Source organism: Corylus avellana, chromosome ca6 (assembly GCF_901000735.1).
Source record: "Corylus avellana chromosome ca6, CavTom2PMs-1.0".
Lineage (NCBI taxonomy): Eukaryota > Viridiplantae > Streptophyta > Magnoliopsida > Fagales > Betulaceae > Corylus > Corylus avellana.
In genome coordinates this window covers 29,242,295-29,265,698 of record NC_081546.1, presented here as the reverse complement: position 1 = coordinate 29,265,698, position 23,404 = coordinate 29,242,295, and the positions used below count along the sequence as shown (strand labels likewise).

Below are 23,404 nucleotides of genomic sequence, written 5' to 3'. Positions count from 1 at the left end.
AATGTTAAACCCCATATATCTTTGCATTCTTTTTTTTTCTAAAACACATGTTCATTGTGCTTAGAAAAAGAGTATTTGTTTAATGAATTGTAAACTAAATTTTCCTTTAAATTTTAAACTAAAGATAACCTCTATTAAATCTCAAAAGACTACTATTAGATTTTTTTTTTTTTAAAAAAATTTAATATATCGAGAGTAATATTGCATATTCTTCAATCAATCACACGATAAATTTCCCGCTATTAAATTAATTATTATACAAGAGGGTTAAGTATTATTGTTATTTATTAAATAATTATCTAATGGATAACTCCTTTGGTCATATTAAATATTAAGATATTAATTAAATGGATTTTTTTTTTTTTTTTTTTTTGTTGTTGTTGTTGGATCAACTAAATGGAATTTTAAGTTAACATTAGGCAATGATTATTTGGAAGAGACGCACGTGCTCGGACCACGTGCACCAAGTGCCAACTCACCGCTCCTTTCCCGCCAAATCCTTCCCGCCAAAAGAAAAACCTACCACAAAACCCCCCCGGCCACTTCTTCTGAGTGAGAGAGAGAGAGAGAGAGAAATGTCAGGCTGGGACGAGGGAGCGGTGTACTACAGCGACCAGGCGCACTCGTGGCGCGGCGGAAACGGCGAGCATGCGGAAGCGGAGGCCGCGAGCCGCCACTCGGTGCTCCAGAAGTTCAAGGAGTTCATCCGGGGCTTCGAGACCGACAAGAACGTGTTCCCCTACCGTGAGAGCCTCGTCCACAACCCCAAGTCCCTCCTCGTCGACATGGAAGATCTCGATGCCTTCGACCCCGACCTTCCCTCCCTGCTCCGCTCCTCCCCGGCCGACTACTTGCCCCTGGTAACAATCACCCACTTCTTGCAATTTTTGTGTGTTTTGTGGTTTGGAAATTCAATTCTCAACGTTTATGTTATGAAAAGTTAGGATTTAGGTTCCGAACACTTTGAGAAGGGAAAATGGAACAAACTGATGAACCAATCACAGGAGATTCGATGGTTGCAATGCGATGAATTGGATGGTTGGAATTTGTGGGGTTTTTGACGCGTGTGTTTGTTTTGTAGTTTGAGACCGCGGCAGCAGAGGTCTTGGTGAGTTTGAGGTCGAGAGTGGCGGGGGAGACTGGAGAGATGGAGGATGCGGTGACCGGGGATGTGCAGGTTCTACTGACTTCGAGGGAGGATCCAGTTTCGATGCGATTGCTTGGGGTGAGTTGGTGTTTTTTACTTCTCTTTTTCTTTTTCTTTTTCTTTTTCCTGCTTGGTTGATTTGAAAATTGAGAAAATGAAAGGAAAACATAGATGGAATGTAATGAAGCACGAAAATTTGAATCTAATGTTGTGTGGTTTGAGTTTTTCTTTAGTTTTCCAATGAGAATGAGGGAGTAAAAGTTCTGATTGTTATCTACATTTTCTAAGTAACCAAATGGAGCATTGGGGTTTTTTTTTTTTCCCTGATTTTAGGGTTTTGTTTTTCTTCCTTGTTTTCCCCTTTTTGAATTTGAGTTTTTTGTTGTTGACGGGTAGGCGCAATATATATCGAAGCTTGTCAAAATAGCCGGAATCACCATAGCTGCTTCTAGGACCAAGGCAAAGGCGACATATGTGACTCTTATCTGTAAGAACTGTAAAAATATAAAGCAAGTTCCTTGTCGGCCAGGTCTCGGTGGTGCGATTGTCCCTCGCTCCTGTGATCATATTCCTCAGGTTTTATTTCATACCACTTGTTAGATTACTCGCATTTTTGTGGTTTTGATGAGGGTTTGATGAGTGTTTGTGATAATTGTAGCCGGGAGAAGAGCCATGCCCACTTGATCCATGGATTGTGGTTCCAGATAGGAGCAAGTATGTTGATCAACAAACCTTGAAATTACAGGAGAAACCGGAGGTGATGCTCTTAATTTTGAGGAAGAAAAGTTTGATTTTGAATTACAATTTTTAATTAATTGATGGGTGTTTTACTTGATTATTGCAGGATGTTCCTACTGGGGAGCTTCCGCGGAACATGCTTCTGTCTGTAGATCGCCATCTTGTTCAAACAATTGTACCAGGCACAAGATTGACCATCATGGGTATTTATAGTATCTATCAAGCTTCCAATTCTTCCACATCGTGAGGATCTCTACACCTATAGATGAATGTTTTGCTATATTGGATGTGTACCCTCCTTTATTACTGACTTTTCTTTTGGTTGTATGCAGCCACAAAGGAGCAGTTGCAGTTAGACAGCCTTATATCAGAGTTGTAGGAATAGAAGAAGCAAATGAGGCCAATTCTCGAGGCCCTGCTGCTTTTATGCCAGAAGAGGTTAGTCTTAAATCATCGTGTAAACTTTAGTTAAAGCTGTACCAGGCCCTCTTTGCCACAACGCTGCGCCTGCTTATTCATCATGCAAGGTTGCATAATTCTTATCATAGTGTATGTGTTTGTTATTGCAAAGCATTTTTACATCTTCTATACATTAGTAAATGATTGGCAAAGCTCAGAATTATTCTCTATCAGTGTCTGTTTCTTGTACGTTTTTGGAAATTTTATATGGTGAGAAATATGCTATTTAAGGAGAGCTTATAATAGATGACAACCAGTATAAAGCTTTTTGGTGTTTATCTGTTGACATAATAAGGCTACAGTATTGAATGAAATTGACAGTGCCTTCATTAGATTCTCAATTTCTATTTTGCATTTTTTTCGTTTCTTTTTACCGTAAATATTGGAAATGTGTTGATTGATTGCAAGATATATTTTCTTGTGTACCCTGTATAGTGCAACGTAGGATAAGATGATTCTGATCTGTCGCCTTATTTTCATTTTCAGTTGTTATATTGTAATGAATATTGTTTGTAGATAGAAGAATTCAAAAAATTTGCTGCGGAAACTGATGTATACAAAAACATATGCTCCAAGATAGCTCCCTCTATATTTGGTCATGATGACGTGAAAAAGGCTGTGGCTTGTCTGTTGTTTGGAGGATCAAGGAAGGTACATCACGAACTTTGATCTTTTAACATCGACATGCTTTATTTTTTTACATAACCATTTTCTCTGTTGCAGAATTTGCCGGATGGTGTGAAATTAAGGGGTGATATCAATGTGTTGCTTTTGGGGGACCCATCTACTGCTAAATCACAGGTTAGTTCTATACATATTTGGTGGTCCTGGAGCTGAGTGACTCACTGAAAGTTGCAGAATGTCCTGCTTTCCCTGTTGTCTCTTTAATCCCCCCTTGTGAAATGATTTCTCCACTTACATGCATATGATTTTGAAGAGACATGCTAATCATACTTTTAAGATAGTTCATGCTCTTGCTTTCCTTGCCATCCAAGGGGAGGTGCTGATTTGATAATTACCCTGTACAGTTTCTGAAGTTTGTTGAAAAGACTGCTCCTATTGCTGTTTATACTTCAGGAAAAGGCTCATCAGCTGCTGGTTTAACAGCTTCTGTGATTCAAGATAGCAGCACTGTAAGTCCTTGGACTTTGTTTACTAGTAAGCAGGCATATTGTGTTATACTTGGCTTTATCTTGCTACTGGAAAGTCAGTGGACTGATATTTGTTCCCTTGTTCTGGGAAAAAAATCTTACTTGAGTTCACCTGTGCACTACAGCGTGAATTTTATCTTGAAGGAGGAGCCATGGTTTTGGCAGATGGAGGTGTTGTCTGTATTGATGAGTTTGATAAAATGAGACCCGAAGATAGGTATTGTAAACTAGAAATAAATCTTAGTAGTCGTTTTGTTTATATGTCATAGTAATGAAGTTTAATGCTAATTCTGTGGCACAGGGTTGCTATTCATGAAGCCATGGAACAGCAAACCATATCCATTGCTAAAGCAGGAATAACAACGGTTCTTAATTCTAGAACTTCAGTGCTTGCAGCTGCTAACCCTCCATCAGGACGATATGATGATCTTAAGGTCCAAGGCCATATATCCCATTTCATCTTTCTCAGCTTTTTAAAGGCATAATTGTATTTTTGGGTTGAGATCCTCTCCAGTAGTCAATTGTCCAGTTTTCTCCAGTTTTGGTTCTCATAAGAGAGACTATCCAACGACTATAGACATGCCCTGTCATTTGTTACCAAAAGCTCCCTTTTTTGTCAACATCATCAAACGTTTACTCCACAGCCATAAGATTTAAACCCCATTAACAGAGTAACCTGATTTCTGTACAAATCAAAACCAACCACCACTGAAGAATCTTCATGCAGACCCCTCACCCAAATCTCCATAGACCAGAAAAAGCACAAAGGAAATCACAAACTGAATGGAATACCGTGACTGTCAACACCAGATTGAAGCTAGGACAAAAAGCTTGCTCCCTAAGGACTTCCCAACACTCCCAGAAACTCCACCATGCAGTTACTTGGAAAAATTGATTGGGGTGTTCTCTTAATTTGCTCAAACCTTGATTTTACATGATGATTGTGTTTGCACGAAGGTAATATACTGAATGCCGGGCACAAACAGACATAGATTTGACTGGCTCATTAGGAGGCACACACTGGACCAGACTGGACAAGGTCCAAAGGAGAGGATCTTAACCCCATAATTTTCCAATAAGAAACTAATAAAACATTCAACTTCTTCCAGACTGCACAGGATAATATTGATTTGCAGACAACAATTCTCTCTAGATTTGATTTAATCTTCATTGTGAAAGATATCAGGATGTACAGTCAAGACAAGGTAATTTTCAGTTACTTGCTCAGATGAAGTGCTTCATTTCAAAATGGAATTTGGCTGTGCAAAGAAATTCAATTATCTTCTTGTGTTTCTCATTGCATTTCAAGAAGCAACCTGCATTCTGTCAAATAATTGTTAAATATTAAAACTGCTTCATTTGTTTTCCTGGGCAAACTGCTTAATTTCTTGAAAAGCTTAAAATGATTCTTCTTTATGTTGTATCAAATATCCCATTTTAGATACCATATAACTCGATATGGAAAAGTCTGTTCATGTGGCTTCCAAATGCCCTATTAGTTGAGGCAGCAGTCTGACCCAAATTCTTCCATGACAGATTATAGCTAGTCATATCATAAAAGTTCATGCATCTGCTAATGCATCTGTGGGAGAAAGTAGACCTGCTAAAGAAGAGAATTGGCTGAAGAGGTATGCAGTGTGAAGCAAATAGGTCATACATTTCCTTGATGTTGCTTTGTCAAATATTCATACCTTCTGCGATGCAATATTTGCAGGTATATACAATATTGTCGAACTGAATGCCACCCGCGTTTATCAGAATCTGCATGTACTTTATTGCAGAATAATTATGTCAAAATCAGACAGGTACTCGTACGTCAAAAGAGTACTTAGTTCACTGTAACCCATTAGTTCTGAGATGGTGCTCGAATAAATATTTGATGTGAGAAGTTTCATGGCTATTCACTCAGAATAGCCATCTTTTTGCTCCGTTCCTGAATTCCCCTTTCAAACATTAGCATCAATGGGTGGCTCTGGTATCCAAATTGACTTCATCATTGTGATGCATCCTGTAGGATATGAGGCAGCAAGCAAATGAAACTGGCGAGGCTGCGGCAATACCAATTACTGTAAGGCAGCTCGAAGCTATTGTAAGATTGAGCGAGGCTCTTGCAAAAATGAAACTGTAAGTACTATTGATGTAAAGCTTCGTACTCTCTTAGATGATCATAACCATTCAATAACAGGAGTCGCAACTCATCTTACTTAAATTTGTATTAAGCATCCCCCCACCTTTTCATTTTGTCTTTCCTTTTTTAATAGCTGGCAATCTTTGTATAACATAAGCCTAATTTTTTCCTACACTACAATATCAGATCCTACATTGCCACTGAGGAGAATGTGCAGGAAGCAATTAGACTGTTCACTGTTGCCACGATGGATGCAGCACGGTCTGGAATAAATCAACACATGAATCTCACTGCTGAGATGGCAAATGAGATAAAGGTTTGTCAGAGACTCTGATCTTCATACTCTCTATTTTGTCTTTTTTCTAGCTCCTTATCAATCTCTAGTTGATTATTCTTTTCCCTGCCAACAGCAAGCAGAGACCCAGATAAAGAGAAGAATAGGGATTGGAAACCACATATCAGAAAGAAAATTGATTGATGAGCTTAGCAGAATGGGCATGAACGAATCTATTGTGAGTATCTTTACTTTATGTTATATCAACAACATTTTTCTTCAGAAGTTAGGGTTTAGGGTTTGAGAATATAATGCCAAAAAACAACTACCTTCAAATCCAAATACTCAAAAATTTTGTGCGAATGAATCTTTTATGAGTTCATGATGGTAGTGTTTTCACTGATGTTCATTTACATTTGCAGGTGAGAAGAGCTCTTATAATTATGCACCAGAGAGATGAAGTTGAATATAAGCGAGAAAGGCGTTTAGTTTACCGGAAAGCCTAATCCATTATTCTATTTTCCTAACCCTTTATCAGCAAAATGTTAGTACATGTACATTGATTATAACTTATGTGTGCTTCTGTATTTTTATATGAAAGTTGGGTTTCAGTTGCCAAGCTCTAGAAGTAACCCTAGCAATGCCAAATTATGATTCTTGACTTTTGTATTTAAGAAAAATTAGTTAGAGAGTTCTTGCTTTGGTCAATTTTATTAAAGATTTTACTGTTGTTTATGTTGATATCTCAAAATCTCAATATGCTTCGTATTTTAAATTATTGTCTAAATTACTGACCGTGGCTAATAGGTCATAGAATGATCGTACAAATTAAAATACATTTCAAAGTAAGCGTAAAAACCCAATTACGAAGTTGGCCTTAAATTGCTGAATGTTTGAGGCCGAAAGGGAAAAGTCCATGCCTAAACTGCTACTGCTTGGCCTATCAATTCTTTGCAGAAAAAAGATAATTCTATTCAAATTCAAAAATGCATTTTATTTTCAAAAATATTAACAAACAATTTGAAAATTAATTAATTTTTTTTTTTAATTTTAAATCCAAAACATTTTTGGCAAGAGAATACCACCAAAAATTACCAAACATATTCACTGTCGTATCATAATTTATGTTGTGTAGCCCACCCATTAAAAAAAAAAAAAAACGATAAATCAAAAAAATTTGACATGATTAGAATAATTGCAATAAAAAAAAAATACAAAATTTATTATAAGGGTGCGTCTAGAATTGCAATTTTGCAAAAATAATTTACGTTTTTTAAAAGATATCGCAAAACATAAATCGTTTGGCATTGTAATTTAAAAAACCGTTAATTTAAAATAGAAGAAAGATCTGTGATTTTTATAATCAGGCTAAAGATGCTTATTTAAAAAGACGCGAATTTAAACCAAAATCACGATTTCGCATAACAAATATTTAATAAAAAAATACATTTTTAACATGTTTTACAATGATTTTAAAAAGTAACTATTTAAAAAGACACCATTTTTTAAATCGTACTTATTAAATCACATTTCCAAACCCACGTGAAGAATTACACAAACAGACGGACCATTTATATAAATATTAGATAGAGTTGGGGCGGTCGCTCCTCCACAGAGCAACCGTAGGATGCTTCTCTCCCGCTCGAACCTTCCGCCGGCCCACGCTCGTTACCGTGGACACCACACCATAAGAGCCATTCCACCAGTCTCACTCTCTCAACATCCTCTCAGGTAGCAACCTTTACTCTTCAGTTCACAATATTCCTTTCTCTTCTATGAGCTTCAACGTGACATTTGAATTTCGATTGGTCGGTGGAAAAGATACGCAGTGCTCGGCGCTGGCTTCGCCGGCCTCTCCGTTGCTTGGCACTTGTTACAAGTATTCTATTCTCTCTCTCAACTATTTTACCCTCATTGCATTCTTATTTTTTTAGAAAATATTAAAATTTATATTTGCAGGAAAGTCCGAAGGATTTGGGACTACGGATAGACATATACGATGAAGTTGGGATCGGTGGAGGGGCTTCTGGAGTTTCCGGCGGACTACTCCACCCTTATTCCCCCAAAGGTCAGGCTTTGCTATTTGGTCCTTGGATTTTTCAAGACTTTTCAATTTTGCCTCGTTAGATTTTTAGTTTTTCGCACTATGTAAGGTTGAAATTGGAAATTTTAAAAATTTAGGGACCTTTTTGCACAACATAATCCTTCGTTGATCAAAACTAATGACATATTCACAAATATTGATGACTCCAAATGAAGGAAAAAATGGTTCACCTTTTATCAAATCCCTCCTTAAAGTGTAAAAGTTGTTAAATCACCTCATAAGATTCACACAATTATCATAAAACTGCTTAACGGTGATGAGTGAAATCACCTCATAAGATTCACCTCATAAGAGACCATTAGAGCATTACCCCCCAAATTAAAAATTTGAATTGTGATATTGGAATTTTTTTAATATTTAGGGACCAAATAGAAACCTAGTGATATTTCAAGGACCAAAATATCTAATTTAAGGTAGGCATCGCTTGGGATGAGATCCTCTATATTTTTTAGACAATTCCACGAGTTCTTGAAATCCTACCAGTTATTTTTAATTAAAAAAATAATTTGTTTAGATTTTGTCATCTCATCCTATGACTCAGTTTGAATGTTTTTGGCAGGTAAGCTGCTGACCTGGGGTGCCGAGTGTTGGAAAGAGAGTGTAAAGCTTTTGAGCATTGCTGAGGCAGCAGCTGGTCAAAATTCTGACGGTTTCATAGTTCGGAGAAGGTTCCTTTCTCATTGCGTACAACTGTTTTTTTTGTAGATTTTTGGCTACCCTTTTAAGGACATTTATATTTTGGATCATTTTTTTTAACTTACTGTATATTGATGTTAGCTAATTAGTTGACTGAACATAGTTTAAAAATCTAGCAATTTTTTGGTGTTCGAAATAAGCACACTTAAAGGTGCAACAGACAGGTGCTCATGATGTTTCCTTGCACCCTTGGTGGAGGAATGGCTCCTAACGGTTTTTGAAATGTTGTAATATGAATTTCTGACAGAAAAATGTCATGTTGTCTCTGTAATATGTTGAATTAAGTTGGAGTCTTTCATTGTGTTTTCACTCTAGTGTTTATTCAGAGAGTTGGTTTAAGTTCTCATTTCTTAGAAATTATTTTCTTTCTTGTTTTCTTATGCTGCGTGTCAATTAACATTTATGTGTTGGCTTATCCTTCTGATGAAAGCTTTCTGATTCAGGGGCATCTTGAGACCAGCAATGAACATGAAGAATTTGCTCACATTGAATGATGTAATTCTATCGACTTTTTTAACCCTAAATAGCTTAGAAGTTGATATTTTGTTTATAATAATATCTATATTTCTTTCTTTATGTGATTAGAATGCTCAGAATTGCCTTGCCAGTTGCAGAATGGAGACCATTGACAAGGATGCTGCTCAAAATCTTGTACCCAATTTATGCGTTCCATTCAACTCCGCCTTCTATATGCCTGAAGCTGTAAATATACATCCTCAACGCTATCTCCAGGTTGGAGAATTAAGCCTCTGATTATTTATTTCTTCTTGGAGTAATTGTTTTTCGTTTTTATTTTATCTTCATTCTCGTTGTTATTTTATTAGGCACTCTTCTTAGCATGTGAAAATTTAGTGAAAGAATTATCGACTTCTGGCTTTGGAGGAAAAGAGTTATGTTTGCATAAGAAATCTATTCATAAACTCCTTGACCTTGAAGGTAATCACCCAAACTACTGCTTCACCTTTTTATTTATTTATTATTTTATTATTATTATTATTATTATTATTTTTTTATAAATTTCATCTGGTGTGCCACAGTTGGTTCTCACGTACCTGCTGAAGGAGTCTCATGTTTTAGACTTCTTAGGCTCTTTCCATATAGGTTCCATGTATGTAATAATCCTGTCTAAAACTTGAACTTCAGATATAATTTCCTATATAAATACTTCAAAAGTGAAATTCTTGATGCAAATATTTTGATCCTGTCAGGCTGTTGCTTTCTATGGATTAGATAAGATATCTCATTGAATTTAACAGTAAATGATGCCTCATTATTAGGAATTGGAACTGAAGGAGACTCTTGTGGCCTGAGCAAATAGGATATCTTCTAGTTCATACTTACACACATGATTATCCAAGTACAGAACTACCTAAAATGGTGGACCATTGTCTTTTAGACTTAAAATATATCCCAAGCTAGTTGAATAGCCTGAGAAAGGTATCCTTGAACCAATAAAATTCAATCCCAAACATGAGAACTAAGTCCAATAACTTAAACTAGGCAAGGAAATCTGACTCTCGGTTGGCTATGATAAAATAAGATTTGGCTTTGCATAATTTTAGACTGTCAAACCTTTTTAAGCTTCAAATTGCTGTTTTGAGTGGCTAATCCTGGTGGAATTTCAAATTGCTGTTTTGGGTGGCTAATCCTGCTGGAATCTCATGATTTTCAAGCATAATTTTGTCTGAGTATTTTTATCTCTTCCCTAAGAAGTTAATGCGTGCTTGCATTTTTTTTATTTAGGGGAATATGATGGGGTAGTAATCTGCCTAGGTGCCAAAGCAGATTTACTTCCGGAGCTCTCAGGAAGGCTTCCTTTGAGGACTTGCAGGGGTGTCGTTGCTCACCTGCAGCTGCCTGCTGATATGGGGTAAAAGTTATCTTATGCATTGCATACAATGTTATGCCAGAAGGTTTAAAATAGACCTTGAATGTCTTAGGCGGTTGGGCCTATATAACTCAATTTTAGCAATGCCAAACAAATCAAATGTTTTATAACATATACAGGGTCGTATAAAGAATTTCTTGATAATTTGATTGATGGTTATTAGTCTCATGTGGGGGGTACTGTACTGTTTATGGTGATCCCCTTCAGGATGTCATAGAAAGGCTATGACAATCAAACAGCATATTGTTGCCACTTGGTAAGGTTGTCAATTTTTGACACAATCCGTAAACCCAACACAAATTTAACACAAAATTAGCAAGTTAGGGTTAGAGGGTCTCACCCGTTTGATTAAATGAGTCAGATTAGGGTTGATTTATATAGCTTTATACTCATGTCTCAACACACAAACATGAATTGCCACCTCTACCATTTGTTTGCAAATGTTTCCTCGAACTTATTGCTCTTTTTTTCCATATTTTCTGGAACACTGTTTTTCAGAGAAGAATATCCAGACCATGGTCCATCGATACTGTCAGATGCGTGGCTTGCCTTCCAGGGGCGCCGTAGTCTATACATGGGCTCAACGTGGGAATGGAAATCAAGAAACTCCTCACCAATTGTCTCAGCAGATGAATCCTCAACTGCTCTTCAAGAGCTTCTGCCAAAGGCCTCTTCGGTTTATCCAGCTATAAAGGACTGGACTTTTACTGATGCAAGAGCTGGTCTGAGGGCAATGCCACCTCTCACTCCACATGGATCACTTCCGCTTTTGGGCTGTGTTGATGATATTCTTGGTGGAAATCATACTTGTAATTATTGGTTATTTGGAGGGCTTGGTTCAAGGGGACTGTTGTACCATGGCTGGCTTGGAAAATTGGTTGCACAGGCTATGCTGTCCGCTAATGAAGATTTGATTCCATGTGAACTAACCTCTTGGAAGAAAATAAAGCAATGATTCAGGGAATTTTTCAATTTTAGCACTTACCCAAAGCATTCAAATCTTAGGCCAACCAAAAAAAAAAAAAATTCAAATAAATAGAGCTTTGCTTTGGCAATCTTGATTGCAGTCTTGTGTTGTCAATCTCCTGCTTTCTGTGAGAATAAATAAGAATATGAACAATTTCTGTTAAGCTCAGTTTACATCCAATTCTTGAGTAGAAAGTTACCCATAAATGAAGGGTGAGCCTTTTTTGGGCAAGTAAATGAAGAGTGGGCCATTTTTGGGCACAATGAACTGCCATGTGAGAAGGCACTTGAGTTCTATTTAATTTGACAAATATTTGGACAGTCCGAACAAGTAAGCCCTAAATGCCCTCTCACATGAATTACCCATTTTGTGTCAAGTAAGCCCTAAATGTCCTCACATGAGTAACCCATTTTGTGTCAAGTAGGCCCTAAATGTCCTCTCACATGAGTTATCCATTTTGCATGCAATACGAATATGTCATTGCATCCACAATAGGAATCCAGGGCGTAATAATGGGACAATGATATCTATAATCCACCCATTTTTTAAAGGCATGGTGCAACTTTCCTATTGCGAAGGGACCCTTAACTCCAGGGACCCATGATCCTCACCATTACATGGTGGTGGAAGCCAATAGAATTTTCATTTTCTTTCTCTTTTTTTCCTCATGCATTTAAGATTGACCTATTGACTCTGAGTTGAGAACTTTCTTGGTTGCTATGTTTATAATGGAAATGAAGAAACAACAATGTAGACTAATCCATTTTAAAAATATAATCTAATTGATGGAAAAATCCCCAACGACCAGAAACAGTAAGAACTAAATCCAGTAGCAGAACATAACCTGGTTAAGGCTGGACAATATAATTCCATAAATAGTCATTAGTCATGATAATTCTTCCCCAGAAAAAGGAAAAAGAAAAAAGAAACGCCCTTACAATTTCTAGACAGGCCTGAACATATCTAGTCCCTCTGACTAACAAAAGTAGTTTCTTGTCAGTTTACAACACATGAAAAGACATGAAAGTTGAAGATACGACATCAGTCATATTTATGCTAACCGGCACACTAAACGTAAAGGAATCTGGCGCAGAAAGAAACTGAGGTTCCTAGCCCAATGTCCATATATAAACCTGGCCCCCACTTGTGGCTCCTGCAAGCATGCCAACATTGTATGGGTGTGCATCAAACCTGCATGGAATTGCTGACACATCCGGGCTTTGTAAAGTGAATATTGTTCTTCTTTGAGTTGGGGACATAACATCAACTCCTCTTTTCATATTGCCAATGAAGAGGTATGAATCGTCCCAACCCCATATTGCTCTGCTCCCACCCAAAAAAAAAAAAAAAAAAAAAAAGAGCAGAAGTTAAAATCAAATTTTTTTCTCAGATTGCAAGGTCTAGTATTAATTTGTCTACAATAAATGTTTTGAAAGGTAGCATGATAAATGTTTTGAAACTAGGACTACAGTACAACTTTCCCTGATAATTGATATCATCCCTCCTGTCCAAGAACCTGCCTCAGAATATGAATCTACCAAACTTGGTTACTCATTGACAAAGGATCCTGATGTGGTTGGATATAAATAGGAAACACAGAAATACTATTTCTCATTCAATACAATCCATCTTTAGATTCAAAACCATTTCTACAGGAAATATGATAAAATTTAAGCACTGATATCCTGATGACAACATAGGCAACAATTTATTTATTTATTTATTTATTAATTAATTGCTTGAGACAAGCTACAAACCAACGACAGGTTATTCTTAAGAAAAAGTTACAAATTGCAACAGAGAATGATTGTGGCATTTGCCATAGAACATCAAGCAGATAGTTCAACAAAAAAGAAAAGTCGTATCAGCATCCAATAATCTGGCAAAATTCATACCTGAAAGAAGAAATCCATCTGCCTGTCTGATTATCATGTTTAATCATTACTGTATCATCAAAATTGATTCCGCTTGCTATACCAACCCTGTCATCCATGCTGCATGAAGATAATTGAAAATTAATTACAATTAAGAATCATTTACAGTAATGTTTGAACTACTGCTGCATTGTATACAACACTTTGGGCTTTAAACAAGATAACTAACCCAATTAAGCAGTAGTGGCAAGTACAGCAGAAAGAAGCTTGTAAGCAATATATTGCAATTAGGGGCAACAAAAAAAGTAGTTGACAGTTTGTGTACCGAACACAGGAAGTTGATAGCATCAAATGCCTAACATATCACAACTACAACTATAAAATAAAGGGATCAACTACGAAATAGCGCTTCTTCAGCAGGTAATTTTAGACGTAATGCACTTGATCAGCGTTTAACAAAAAGCTTATTAATAAAAGAGTACATTTTGTTCATTAAACTAATTATAAAATTATATAGATAAGCATAGATGATAATCTTTGAAGAGTACTCACATATAGTATGAACTGAACTAGCACAAATGTTTCTCACACAGGAGGTAAGATATTCAATCTCAAAGTCAGAGGTTCAATACAACACAAATACCTTGTCGTCGCGAGGAAGCTTCCTGAAGGTGAGAAGTAAGCAGACTGCACAGCCCTTTGGTGGCTAACTTCCTTCAGAGGTTTGGGTTGATCTGCAGCAATACTTCTCAAATCCCATATGCAGGCAGTTCCATCAGAGGAACTAGTAGCCATGACATTAGAGTTTTTCGAGTTAAAATCTATGGAGTTAATCCTATGTTGATGTAAATTCCATTGGGTTGTGCATTTCCCAACCCTTTCATCCCAGATATTCAAAACTCCATGACCCTCGCTAAAATATAAGCACTTCACATCATCTAATCTTTGAGATAGAGAATATATAGTATCATCACTTGAGTATACCAGATCAAATACCTCCTTCTCAGCATCCATCAATCGGATAAATCCGTCATAACAACTGGTAAAGATCTGCACTTGAATTCAACGAGTATAATTCAGCTGAAGCCATATGAAACTCAACACCCACAATACAATACTTGTAGAGTGTGTGAGCATGTAATTGGGAAGACACAACTAGAGTCTAGTGACATACAAGAGCCACACTAAAACCATTGCACAGTACTATCCAAAGCAGATGACTCAACATGAAGATAAAGACAAAACAGACCCATGTACATTCATCATTACAATTCAATGGCCTCAAGATCTCCTAGCACATGTACCTCGTTCAATTTTTTCAAGTAAACAGAATCTTCAACAGACTTATTTATCCGAATGTTATCCTACGTCAGTAAGTATAAGTGCATTTGGTTCATAGCGTTTACAACTATTTAACAGTCTAACATTTAATCCAGAGTATTTGAAGATTTCTGGGCAGTCAATGACAAAATATAGCTAAAGATTAAGTATTAACAATATTATGCAAGCAATATTCAATCCAAATCACCTTTGGCAAGCAATGTTGCTGAATCGAAATCCCTGAGATGGGACCTGGATGCGGGTGATACAAATAAATCCCATCTTTTTCCTCCGTATCACAATCAACATTCCAAAAACCAATATTTCCAAACTTGTTCCCCACCACAACCATTCTCAAATCTTTACAAGGAAAAAACCGCACATTCATGATCCTCCCCGGCACAACTCGCGCAATATTCTCTGGTTTCAGGCTCAAAGCCCCCAATTCCATACAACTCCCACTCCCACACGCACCCCTCATCGAACCCCCACCATTTTTATCACCAAATTCCTCATGGGGTTTCCTTGAAGCGCCCAAAAGTCTTTCAATTAGCACTTTATCGGACCCGGTTCCACAATAAGCGTCTCTCGTACTAAGGGGCCCCAAATCGCTTGGCGAAGGCTTCGATGGGGTTGAAGATTTCGCAACCTTAGGGACTGTTTCAACGATATCTTCTAGACCTTTGGAGTCCAAATAATCTGGTGGCATTCCTCGAGTACGCAAGGACCGTCGGATCACGATTGGCGTCTCAGTTTTGGGTTTCTTCTCCGGACTTACTTTGTACGATTTGGTTCCAACTCTGCCATGAAAAGAAAAAAAAATCACAAAAAGAAGAGAAATTGAAAAATGGGTTTTATTTTTTTGGGCGAAAATAATGATGGGCTTTCGTTTTTGGATGAATACAAAGATGGGCTTCATGGAAAAGTGAAACTTAGAGAGAGACCTTTGGCGCTTGGAAAAGGCGGAGAGCTCGGAGGCTCTGGACTGGAGTTTAAGGGCAGCCATCATCTGATCGTTTCGGCGAATGTTCTCGAGGCGCTTGCGCTCGTACTCTGTCAGGTTCTCAGACGACGCCATGGTAGATCGAAGATTGAGAACTCACACACAGATACACACACGCACAGAGAGAGAGAGAGAAAGAGAGAGATTGGATGGTTATGTTTGCAATTTGAGAATTGTTGGGGGGTATATATGTTAGTGGGTGTGGCGGGAAATGACACTGGCGGGAATGAGATCTTTTTTATAACATCATTTTCGACTTTTTTTTTTTTTTTTTCAATTAACACCAAAATTCCGTGCAACATTCTCAATTTTTATAATCGTTTTAGTCGAGAGTTGATTAACCGCCACGTCATCGAAATAAATTAATAATAAAGATAAAAATATAATTTCTAACAATTTTTTTTTATCAAAATAATAATTTATGTGGGGATTTTTACATCGACTTATTTTCTACTTTTCAATCATTTTTAAGTGGATAATTGAATAAATAAATTTTTGTTTTAAAACACCATGTATAATATGTTAAATATTAATTAAATAACTTAAGTTTTTTGATAATGGGTGATTCAAAATAATATAATAGTAGATATCATTGAGTTAGAACGCCAACGCTATAATTTATTTCAACGCTATAATTTATTTCAGTGTTGAATTTTATTTATATATTTTCTAATCAAATGAAAAAAAAAAATATATATATATATATATATATATATATATATATGGGAAGATCTTTTCCACTTTTGATCCGGAATGAATGTGAGTCCCCACGCTTAAGAATTTGGATTGAACTTCTAATCCACCAAGACTTGGAGATTTGTTTTCCTTGCTTTATGGATATTAAGGGAGCAACATATCTTGCTGTTGAATTCAGAAATTAGTTGGTTTGTGGATATTATGCCCAACAAAGGCAAAGAACTCTGAGCAAACAAACATAAGGGGTACTGCAATACCAACAGAAAATGGAAAAAACATGATGCTTATATTTTCAATCATAACTACAACTAAGTATTATTAGATCAAAAAACAATAGCCAAAATCCGGTGAGGAGAAATGGCAACAGAGATTAACAATTTCTGGGAACAAAGATAAAGAAAGATGAAGGAGTTCTGGCATGCTACAAATTGACACCATATTTATATAGAATATATATATAAATGCCCCTTTAGTCTTCATTGTATCCCTTTGAGTTCTTTTTTTTTTTTCTTTTTCTTTTTTTTTCCAATCTCCGAATCGGCTGCAACAAATCTCCTGAGATTGTTATTCCAGCAATTCTACCTCCTGTAATATAGAAGAAAAGAAGAAAAGAAAAAAAGAAGAAAGAAAGAAGATAACAAATAGCTTCTTTTGACCTTCGGCCTCCATCTTTCTTATTAGGCTACATACACTTGCTTAACAAAAAACAAAAAACAAAAAAAGGAAAAAAAAAAAAATCAGCTTTGTTCCTTCTTTCACGTTGTGTTTTAAACTGTGTAGTGCTGTTGGATGGTTTCAATGTCCAGGCCCTTCAGCTTCACCACCGATTCAACATGCCCCTTGAGAGTGTGCAGCTCCCTGAGCCTGCAAATGAAGAAAAGCTTATGCTTATGGCTTCTAGTAAAATTTGATAACAAAGTTTTTTAGCTAGTCCAATTTAAGGTACATGCACATTCTTAATAAAATAAACCGGAATATTAATTGAATGATTAAATCAACTATTTTTTTTTATTAGTTTAAACTTTTGGAACAAGTAGTCATTTAACATGATATTAGAACAAAGATTCTGAATTCTAACATAATTTACCTGGCAACTTCAGCACGCCTCTTGGCCTGCTCAGCAATCTCGGACAGCTCCCGGTAGTTGCTTTTGTCATTAAACAGAGTTTCTGGTGGCTGGAGACCATGTATTGTACGTTGAGCCATGGCCCATTGCGCCTCCCTCTCACCCTTTCCATAATCCTTCTTTGTTGTGAAAGCAGTCTGCATTAGGTACATACACAAAGAAAATGAAGTGATTTAGAACAAAAAAAAAAAAAAAGAAGAAAAGAGAAATAAATTGAATGACATTAATTGATAGAGCATACAAAATTCATGGTGTTACGAACCTTGTTTTGGAGCAGGGTGTTCCAGGCCTTGCCTGTTAATGCATAGCGAATGGCGAACTTGATGACATCAAGAGGAATGTAGGTAATGATGCTGTAGAGCCAGATCACTCCTGCCCATCCCCACCCAATGCCATGGATTCTGGCAAAGCCCCAGTTTGCATACACAGCAATGATGGTGGCCACCTGTTTTTTGTAGGTGCCAAAGTTAGGACAAGGTATGAGAATCGTGCAATGCACAAGAAAGTGGTAAGAATTAGGACTAGTAATTTTTTACACGACTTACGAACCCGATGTTAACTCAACATGAAATTAGCGGGTTAAGGTTGAAGGTCTGCTCTGTTTAATTAAATGGGTTGGATTAGCGTTGACCTATAGATTATATAATTTTATATCCATGCATTGATACGACCTGAAGTTGATCCTTACTATGAATTGGTTCAAAGTAAAAAATAAAAATACTAACCAATTGTGCTGCAATGAAGGCAGCAAGAAGCAGGAGACCAGGGCGTTCAACGTAGGACCAGCTCCTTGACCTGGTAACGAAGATGAGTGCTTGACTAATAATGCTCACTTGAAGGTAGAGAGCTGAGTTAAGCTCTTCCGGGTTTTTACCGATATGCCTGACACCAAAATTTTTCTGCAAGCAACTATTCTTAGTATCCATCATGTATATGCAGGCATTGATATAATCATATAGTGTTAGTGTAATTCACTTACTGAGAAGAAGTCAGTGTCAAAAGCAAGATAGAAGAACACCACAGTCATGATGGCCATGTAGGTGCCGAGGACAACCCCAGTGGCAAAGATTTCCTTGAGCTTCCATGAGTCAGGCACAGGAGATGGCTTCACTCTGTCCTTAGAGATGGTCATGATCGTTCCGTCATTCAAAATGGCAATGATGAGGACCATGAAAGGTGAGAAGTCAAACTTCCAGATGAGAGCAACAAGCATGAATCCCAACACAATACGGATTGTGATGGAAACAGCATAGATTGTGTAGTTCTTCATCCTCTGGAAGATGGCCCTGCTTGTCAACACGGCACTTATAATCACACTCAAACCTGGCTCTGTCAAGACAATGTCTGATGCACCCCTGGCTGCGTCAGTAGCATCAGCCACTGCAATACCAATGTCTGCCTTCTTGAGTGCTGGTGCATCATTGACACCATCTCCAGTCATTCCACAGATGTGTTTCTTTTCCTGCAGCCTCTTAACAATCTCATACTTGTGCTCTGCATGCCCCAAAATTGAATTGTTAACACTACTATGCAATGCTATATCTATATTATCCTCTGTAGAGGCTAGATGATAGTTTTATTACCCGGGAAGACACCGGCAAATCCATCAGCCTTTTCAATGAGCTCATCAATAGGAATGGAAGAGATGGACTCATCCTTGCTCTGGCCAAGGAGGGAGGAAGAGGGATACATGTTGGTGCCCATGCCAAGCCTGCGACCAGTCTCTTTTCCAATGGCAAGCTGATCACCAGTGATCATCTTAACATTGACGCCAAGGTCAAGGGCACGGCGGATGGTCTCTGCACTATCATGCCTTGGAGGGTCAAAGAGGGGCAAGAGACCCAGGAATTCCCAAGGCTCTCCAGCGCTCTCCTTGGTCTTCTCTGAAACAGTCTGAAATGGAGAAGGCATAACCCATTTCAATTCAGTAACCTATTTTACTCCTGGATGACAAAAATCGTGAAGTTATATGCTGTTAACTAATCTACCTGTCGAGCAACTCCCAAGGAACGAAGACCACGGTTAGCATAGTTGTCGATAACCTCATGTGCTCTCTTCTTCACATCCCCCTTTACGTCACAAAGCTCAAGAATCTGGTACACAAGTAAAATAGTTAGAAATCATATGTGAAAGGAAATAAACGTTACTGAAAGTGTGTTTTACTGGATATCTGAATTCAAATGCTATAATTGTTCAAGAAGGAGGGATTCTCTAATTACTTGCTCAGGAGCACCCTTGCTGCTTCGGTGCCAGTTGTCATTATTGTCAATATAGGTGATTGCAGTGCGCTTACCCACAGGATTGAAGGGCAAGAAATGCACCTCAGTGATCCCTGCTCTTGCCTGCAAAGCCCACAGTTACTACATTAAAATGAATAGGAAGTAATTAACTTGGATAAAATGCATCCACCAAAAAGAGGAACGGAATTTCATACCTCCTTGGGGTCACCCAACATCCCAACAATGGAAGCATCAATGGCATCCTGGTTTTCAACCCTGGAAGCCCTAGCAGCCATCAAGATTACATTGTCCTTATCGAGGTCCTTTACAAACACCTACAGTTAAAAAGTACACCCAGGATAAGCACTGGTCTAAAAAATGGTCACCGATTATTATCCTCTAGAAAATTATATACGATTTAGTTTTTAAGTCACCAACCTCAATCAGGTTCTTGTCAACACTAAGCTTGTTGAGAGTGAGAGTCCCAGTCTTGTCACTGCAGAGCACATCCATCCCTGCCATCTCCTCAATGGCTGTCATCCTCTTGGTGATGGCACCTTGTTGTGCCAGGCGGTGAGACCCAATAGCCATAGTCACGGACAAGACCGTTGGCATGGCAATTGGAATACCTCCAATGAGAAGTACCAACAGGTTGTCAATACCCTCTCTGTATGGCCTCCGTTGGATGGGGTACATCACCACAATCTCAATCGCCATGCCCACCGCAATAGAGCAGATACAGAAGTTACCAATGGCTGTCAACACCTGATCAAATCATCAACAACCACCAAAAATTACTCCACAAAAAAAAAAAAAAAAAAAAAAAAAAGTCCTGAAGGACTTCAAATGAATCATCTAATATAGTATGCTATAAATTGGGCTGTACATAAGTACTAGCCAGTATACCTTTTGAAAGTGACCAACTTGGTTGGTGCTATCTACAAGGTGAGCGGCCTTGCCAAAGAATGTGTGGACGCCGGTGGCGATAACAACAGCCTCAATCTCACCTTGTTTGCAGGTGGAACCAGAGAAGACCTCGTCACCAGGGTTCTTGGAGACCGGCAGGGATTCACCAGTGAGAGCAGACTGGTCGATTTTGAGAGGATCACCCTCCAGGAGACGGGCATCAGCAGGGACAATATCTCCCAACTTGATGCTGATCAAATCTCCTGGTACCAGCATTGCTGCATCTTGCTCACTCCACTTTCCACTCCTCAACACCTGCAAATCGTTAGAATATTAATTAAATGATTAAAATTACTATTTTTTTTCGGCTTAAACTTTTAGAAGTTTAAACTTTGTTTCCGTTATTCACCTCTTATTTTAATTAAATACCTCAAGTGTTTGGCCTCCATTTACTGTTTTCTATTAACTTAACCTTTTATACTAAGAGATAAGTACTAATTTAACACAAACTTAGTTTTACATATTACATTTAACATCAAAGGAAGCAGCAAGTGTAAGTTGTGGGAATGTAAATGAATGAACATATGTACCTTGGTTTTGGGCGCAAGGCCTGCCATCAGAGCAGCCGCAGCATTGCCTGCATTATTTTCTTCAATGAAGCTGATCGTTGAATTGATGACAAGCAACACAACAATACCAAGGAAGTCTTGCCAGTCCGGTGGCTTGCCCTGAATTGTTCAGAGGATTGTTAATAATTGAGAGGGATAGAAAGGGAGAGGGAGGGAAAATTGTGAGTGTTACCCCTCCATTGGCCAGAGCAATGGCCATGATAGCAGCACACTCCATGACCCATGATAGGGGATTCCACATAAAGCCCAAGAACTTGAGGAGTTTACTCTCCTTTTTCTCCTCAAGCTTGTTCGGGCCAAAGATTTGTAGCCTCTTCTGGCCTTCCTCCTCTGTCAAACCCTCTCTTGTACATTTCAGCTGCTCAAAAACTTCCTCAATCGGAATTCGTTCCTGCACACCCAATTCATCAAATTAACAACTCATTATTACCATTAGCACCAAAAACATTAAAATTAAGTCAAATGTTATGAAAAAAATTCTCTGATCAAATAGGATCGTGCAATTTGAAGAGGCTATTTTCAAAAAAAAATTAAACATTCTGTTAAAATTTTAATTTGAACTTTAAAATCGGAGTTTAACCTTTAGAATTAGAGTTTAACCTTTAAAATCGTGAATTTTAAAAAATGCACCACTTTCTTACTATTTAAAAATAAAATTTTTTATAATGATACATATTTTTCTGTAATTTGGTTTAAAATTACATTTTTAATACGCAAGATTAAAGTACCAAACGCAATCTAAATTCCAAGTTCACGTTGTCCCAAATCTTTTGAGGAAAAAATAAAGAACAAAAAAATGAGAAAATCCAACCAATATATGAATAAAACTAGCGGGAAGCAAGAACTGCTCGATGAAACTTTTCACGATTGAAATGTATGAGAACTGTTTGGTGGCGGAGAAAACATACAAAATAAAGACTACCCATTTGGCTTATTTGAGTCATATTGAGTTTTTCATCATTCATGAAAACAAAATCCAACTCAAAAAAAGAAAAAGAAAAGAAAAGATACATATCCAAATGAAAGGAAAGTAATAATGGGAAAAGAAAGTATGCCATTTGCTTACAAGATCAACAGTCTCGTTCCTGACATCTTCCAAGGAGAGCTCTTCGGCCACCATGATGAAAGATGAAAACCAAAAAGAACAAGTGGTTGTTCAAGGAAGATGGTGACGTCTCTCTTCTGGGTTTTCTTTGTTTTCTCTCTCTATCTCTCTCTCTCTCTCTCTATATATATATATATATATATGTATAATGTATATATAAGGAAAGCTCCCCTTTCTTTCTTCTTTCTGTGAGAGAGACCTGTATTGATCTAGGCCTCCTCGTCCTCCATCCAAAGATACAGGAGAAAAGAGAAAGAAAGAGAGCTAAAAGGAATGAGATTCGTTGCCCCCAAGATGACAGCAATAACCTGAGTATCAAATGCGCGGCTGTTGCTTTATAATGAACGTTGGAGAGGGAAGCGAGGGAAGCTACGAAAGGGTTAATGGCAACTCATGATTACCCGTTTATTGCTACTGCAGTTGACCGGTTACGTGCCGGTTCGGGTTCCTCGGAAGGGTTTGTGGGTGTCTTCTTCTTATGTGGCTCACCAAAGTCTACGGCCATTTTTGGTTAAAAGTTAATTATGGAGGCTGATTTGTATGCTTCCACTTTGCTATCTTGTACGGTCATCTGAGAACGAGGATGAAAAACAGATCAAGACCAACTATTTACTTGGTGTTTTTTATTTTTTAATAACTATTTATTTGGTTATTAAAATATCGTATGGTTTGAGAAATTTTTTAGGGTTAAATAAGTTTTTTATTACTTTTTTTTTTTGTTTTTTTTTTTTTTTGCTTCGTTAATTATCAAATAACCACGTTAGTTTGCGAAATTGTCACAAGTGGTATTTGTGGACATTTTATAAATGCACTTGATAACCACCACGTGGTCAGATGCCACCTCATCAGTGGGTGGTGAAGTGGATTCGATCCCATGGTGGCTCGTAAGAGAGATGTCATAAAACAACTTGAGACAGCTTAACCCGTTAACGATATCAGTGATTGTGACATCGTTTGCAATCGCAATTTCATAG

General features: G+C 37.6%; 4 protein-coding genes across 4 annotated transcripts; 2 read left to right on the top strand and 2 right to left on the bottom strand.

Annotated features, from left to right (window-relative positions):
• Positions 1 to 557: 557 nt before the first annotated feature.
• On the top strand, positions 558 to 6,638 carry LOC132184345 (DNA replication licensing factor MCM5). The gene is made up of 18 exons (XM_059597944.1): positions 558 to 860; positions 1,082 to 1,225; positions 1,544 to 1,723; positions 1,806 to 1,904; positions 1,992 to 2,128; positions 2,218 to 2,323; positions 2,861 to 2,995; positions 3,068 to 3,145; positions 3,373 to 3,477; positions 3,621 to 3,712; positions 3,797 to 3,929; positions 4,605 to 4,700; positions 5,032 to 5,123; positions 5,210 to 5,300; positions 5,510 to 5,619; positions 5,810 to 5,939; positions 6,034 to 6,135; positions 6,320 to 6,638. Exons 1-18 carry the CDS (start codon positions 576 to 578, stop codon positions 6,401 to 6,403), a joined length of 2,199 nt encoding a protein of 732 aa, XP_059453927.1. The 5' UTR covers positions 558 to 575; the 3' UTR covers positions 6,404 to 6,638.
• Positions 6,639 to 7,467: 829 nt separating this feature from the next.
• LOC132184393 (uncharacterized) lies at positions 7,468 to 11,713 on the top strand. The gene is made up of 9 exons (XM_059598019.1): positions 7,468 to 7,628; positions 7,719 to 7,776; positions 7,857 to 7,965; positions 8,561 to 8,669; positions 9,141 to 9,192; positions 9,283 to 9,429; positions 9,522 to 9,633; positions 10,441 to 10,567; positions 11,084 to 11,713. The coding sequence occupies exons 1-9, from the start codon at positions 7,525 to 7,527 to the stop codon at positions 11,538 to 11,540; spliced, it is 1,275 nt and encodes a 424-aa protein (XP_059454002.1). The 5' UTR covers positions 7,468 to 7,524; the 3' UTR covers positions 11,541 to 11,713.
• A 679-nt stretch (positions 11,714 to 12,392) lies between these two features.
• On the bottom strand, positions 12,393 to 15,892 carry LOC132184762 (uncharacterized). Its single transcript, XM_059598503.1, has 5 exons — positions 15,691 to 15,892; positions 14,955 to 15,546; positions 14,070 to 14,476; positions 13,448 to 13,546; positions 12,393 to 12,875 (listed from the first exon to the last, which is right to left on the bottom strand). Exons 1-5 carry the CDS (start codon positions 15,822 to 15,824, stop codon positions 12,662 to 12,664), a joined length of 1,446 nt encoding a protein of 481 aa, XP_059454486.1. The 5' UTR covers positions 15,825 to 15,892; the 3' UTR covers positions 12,393 to 12,661.
• Positions 15,893 to 16,864: 972 nt separating this feature from the next.
• Positions 16,865 to 22,708, bottom strand: LOC132184372 (ATPase 8, plasma membrane-type). Its single transcript, XM_059597986.1, has 14 exons — positions 22,392 to 22,708; positions 21,498 to 21,716; positions 21,287 to 21,424; positions 20,697 to 21,011; positions 20,229 to 20,555; positions 20,006 to 20,125; positions 19,791 to 19,913; positions 19,560 to 19,664; positions 19,155 to 19,464; positions 18,551 to 19,065; positions 18,297 to 18,470; positions 17,834 to 18,016; positions 17,533 to 17,708; positions 16,865 to 17,309 (listed from the first exon to the last, which is right to left on the bottom strand). The coding sequence occupies exons 1-14, from the start codon at positions 22,443 to 22,445 to the stop codon at positions 17,213 to 17,215; spliced, it is 2,856 nt and encodes a 951-aa protein (XP_059453969.1). The 5' UTR covers positions 22,446 to 22,708; the 3' UTR covers positions 16,865 to 17,212.
• Positions 22,709 to 23,404: the final 696 nt, after the last annotated feature.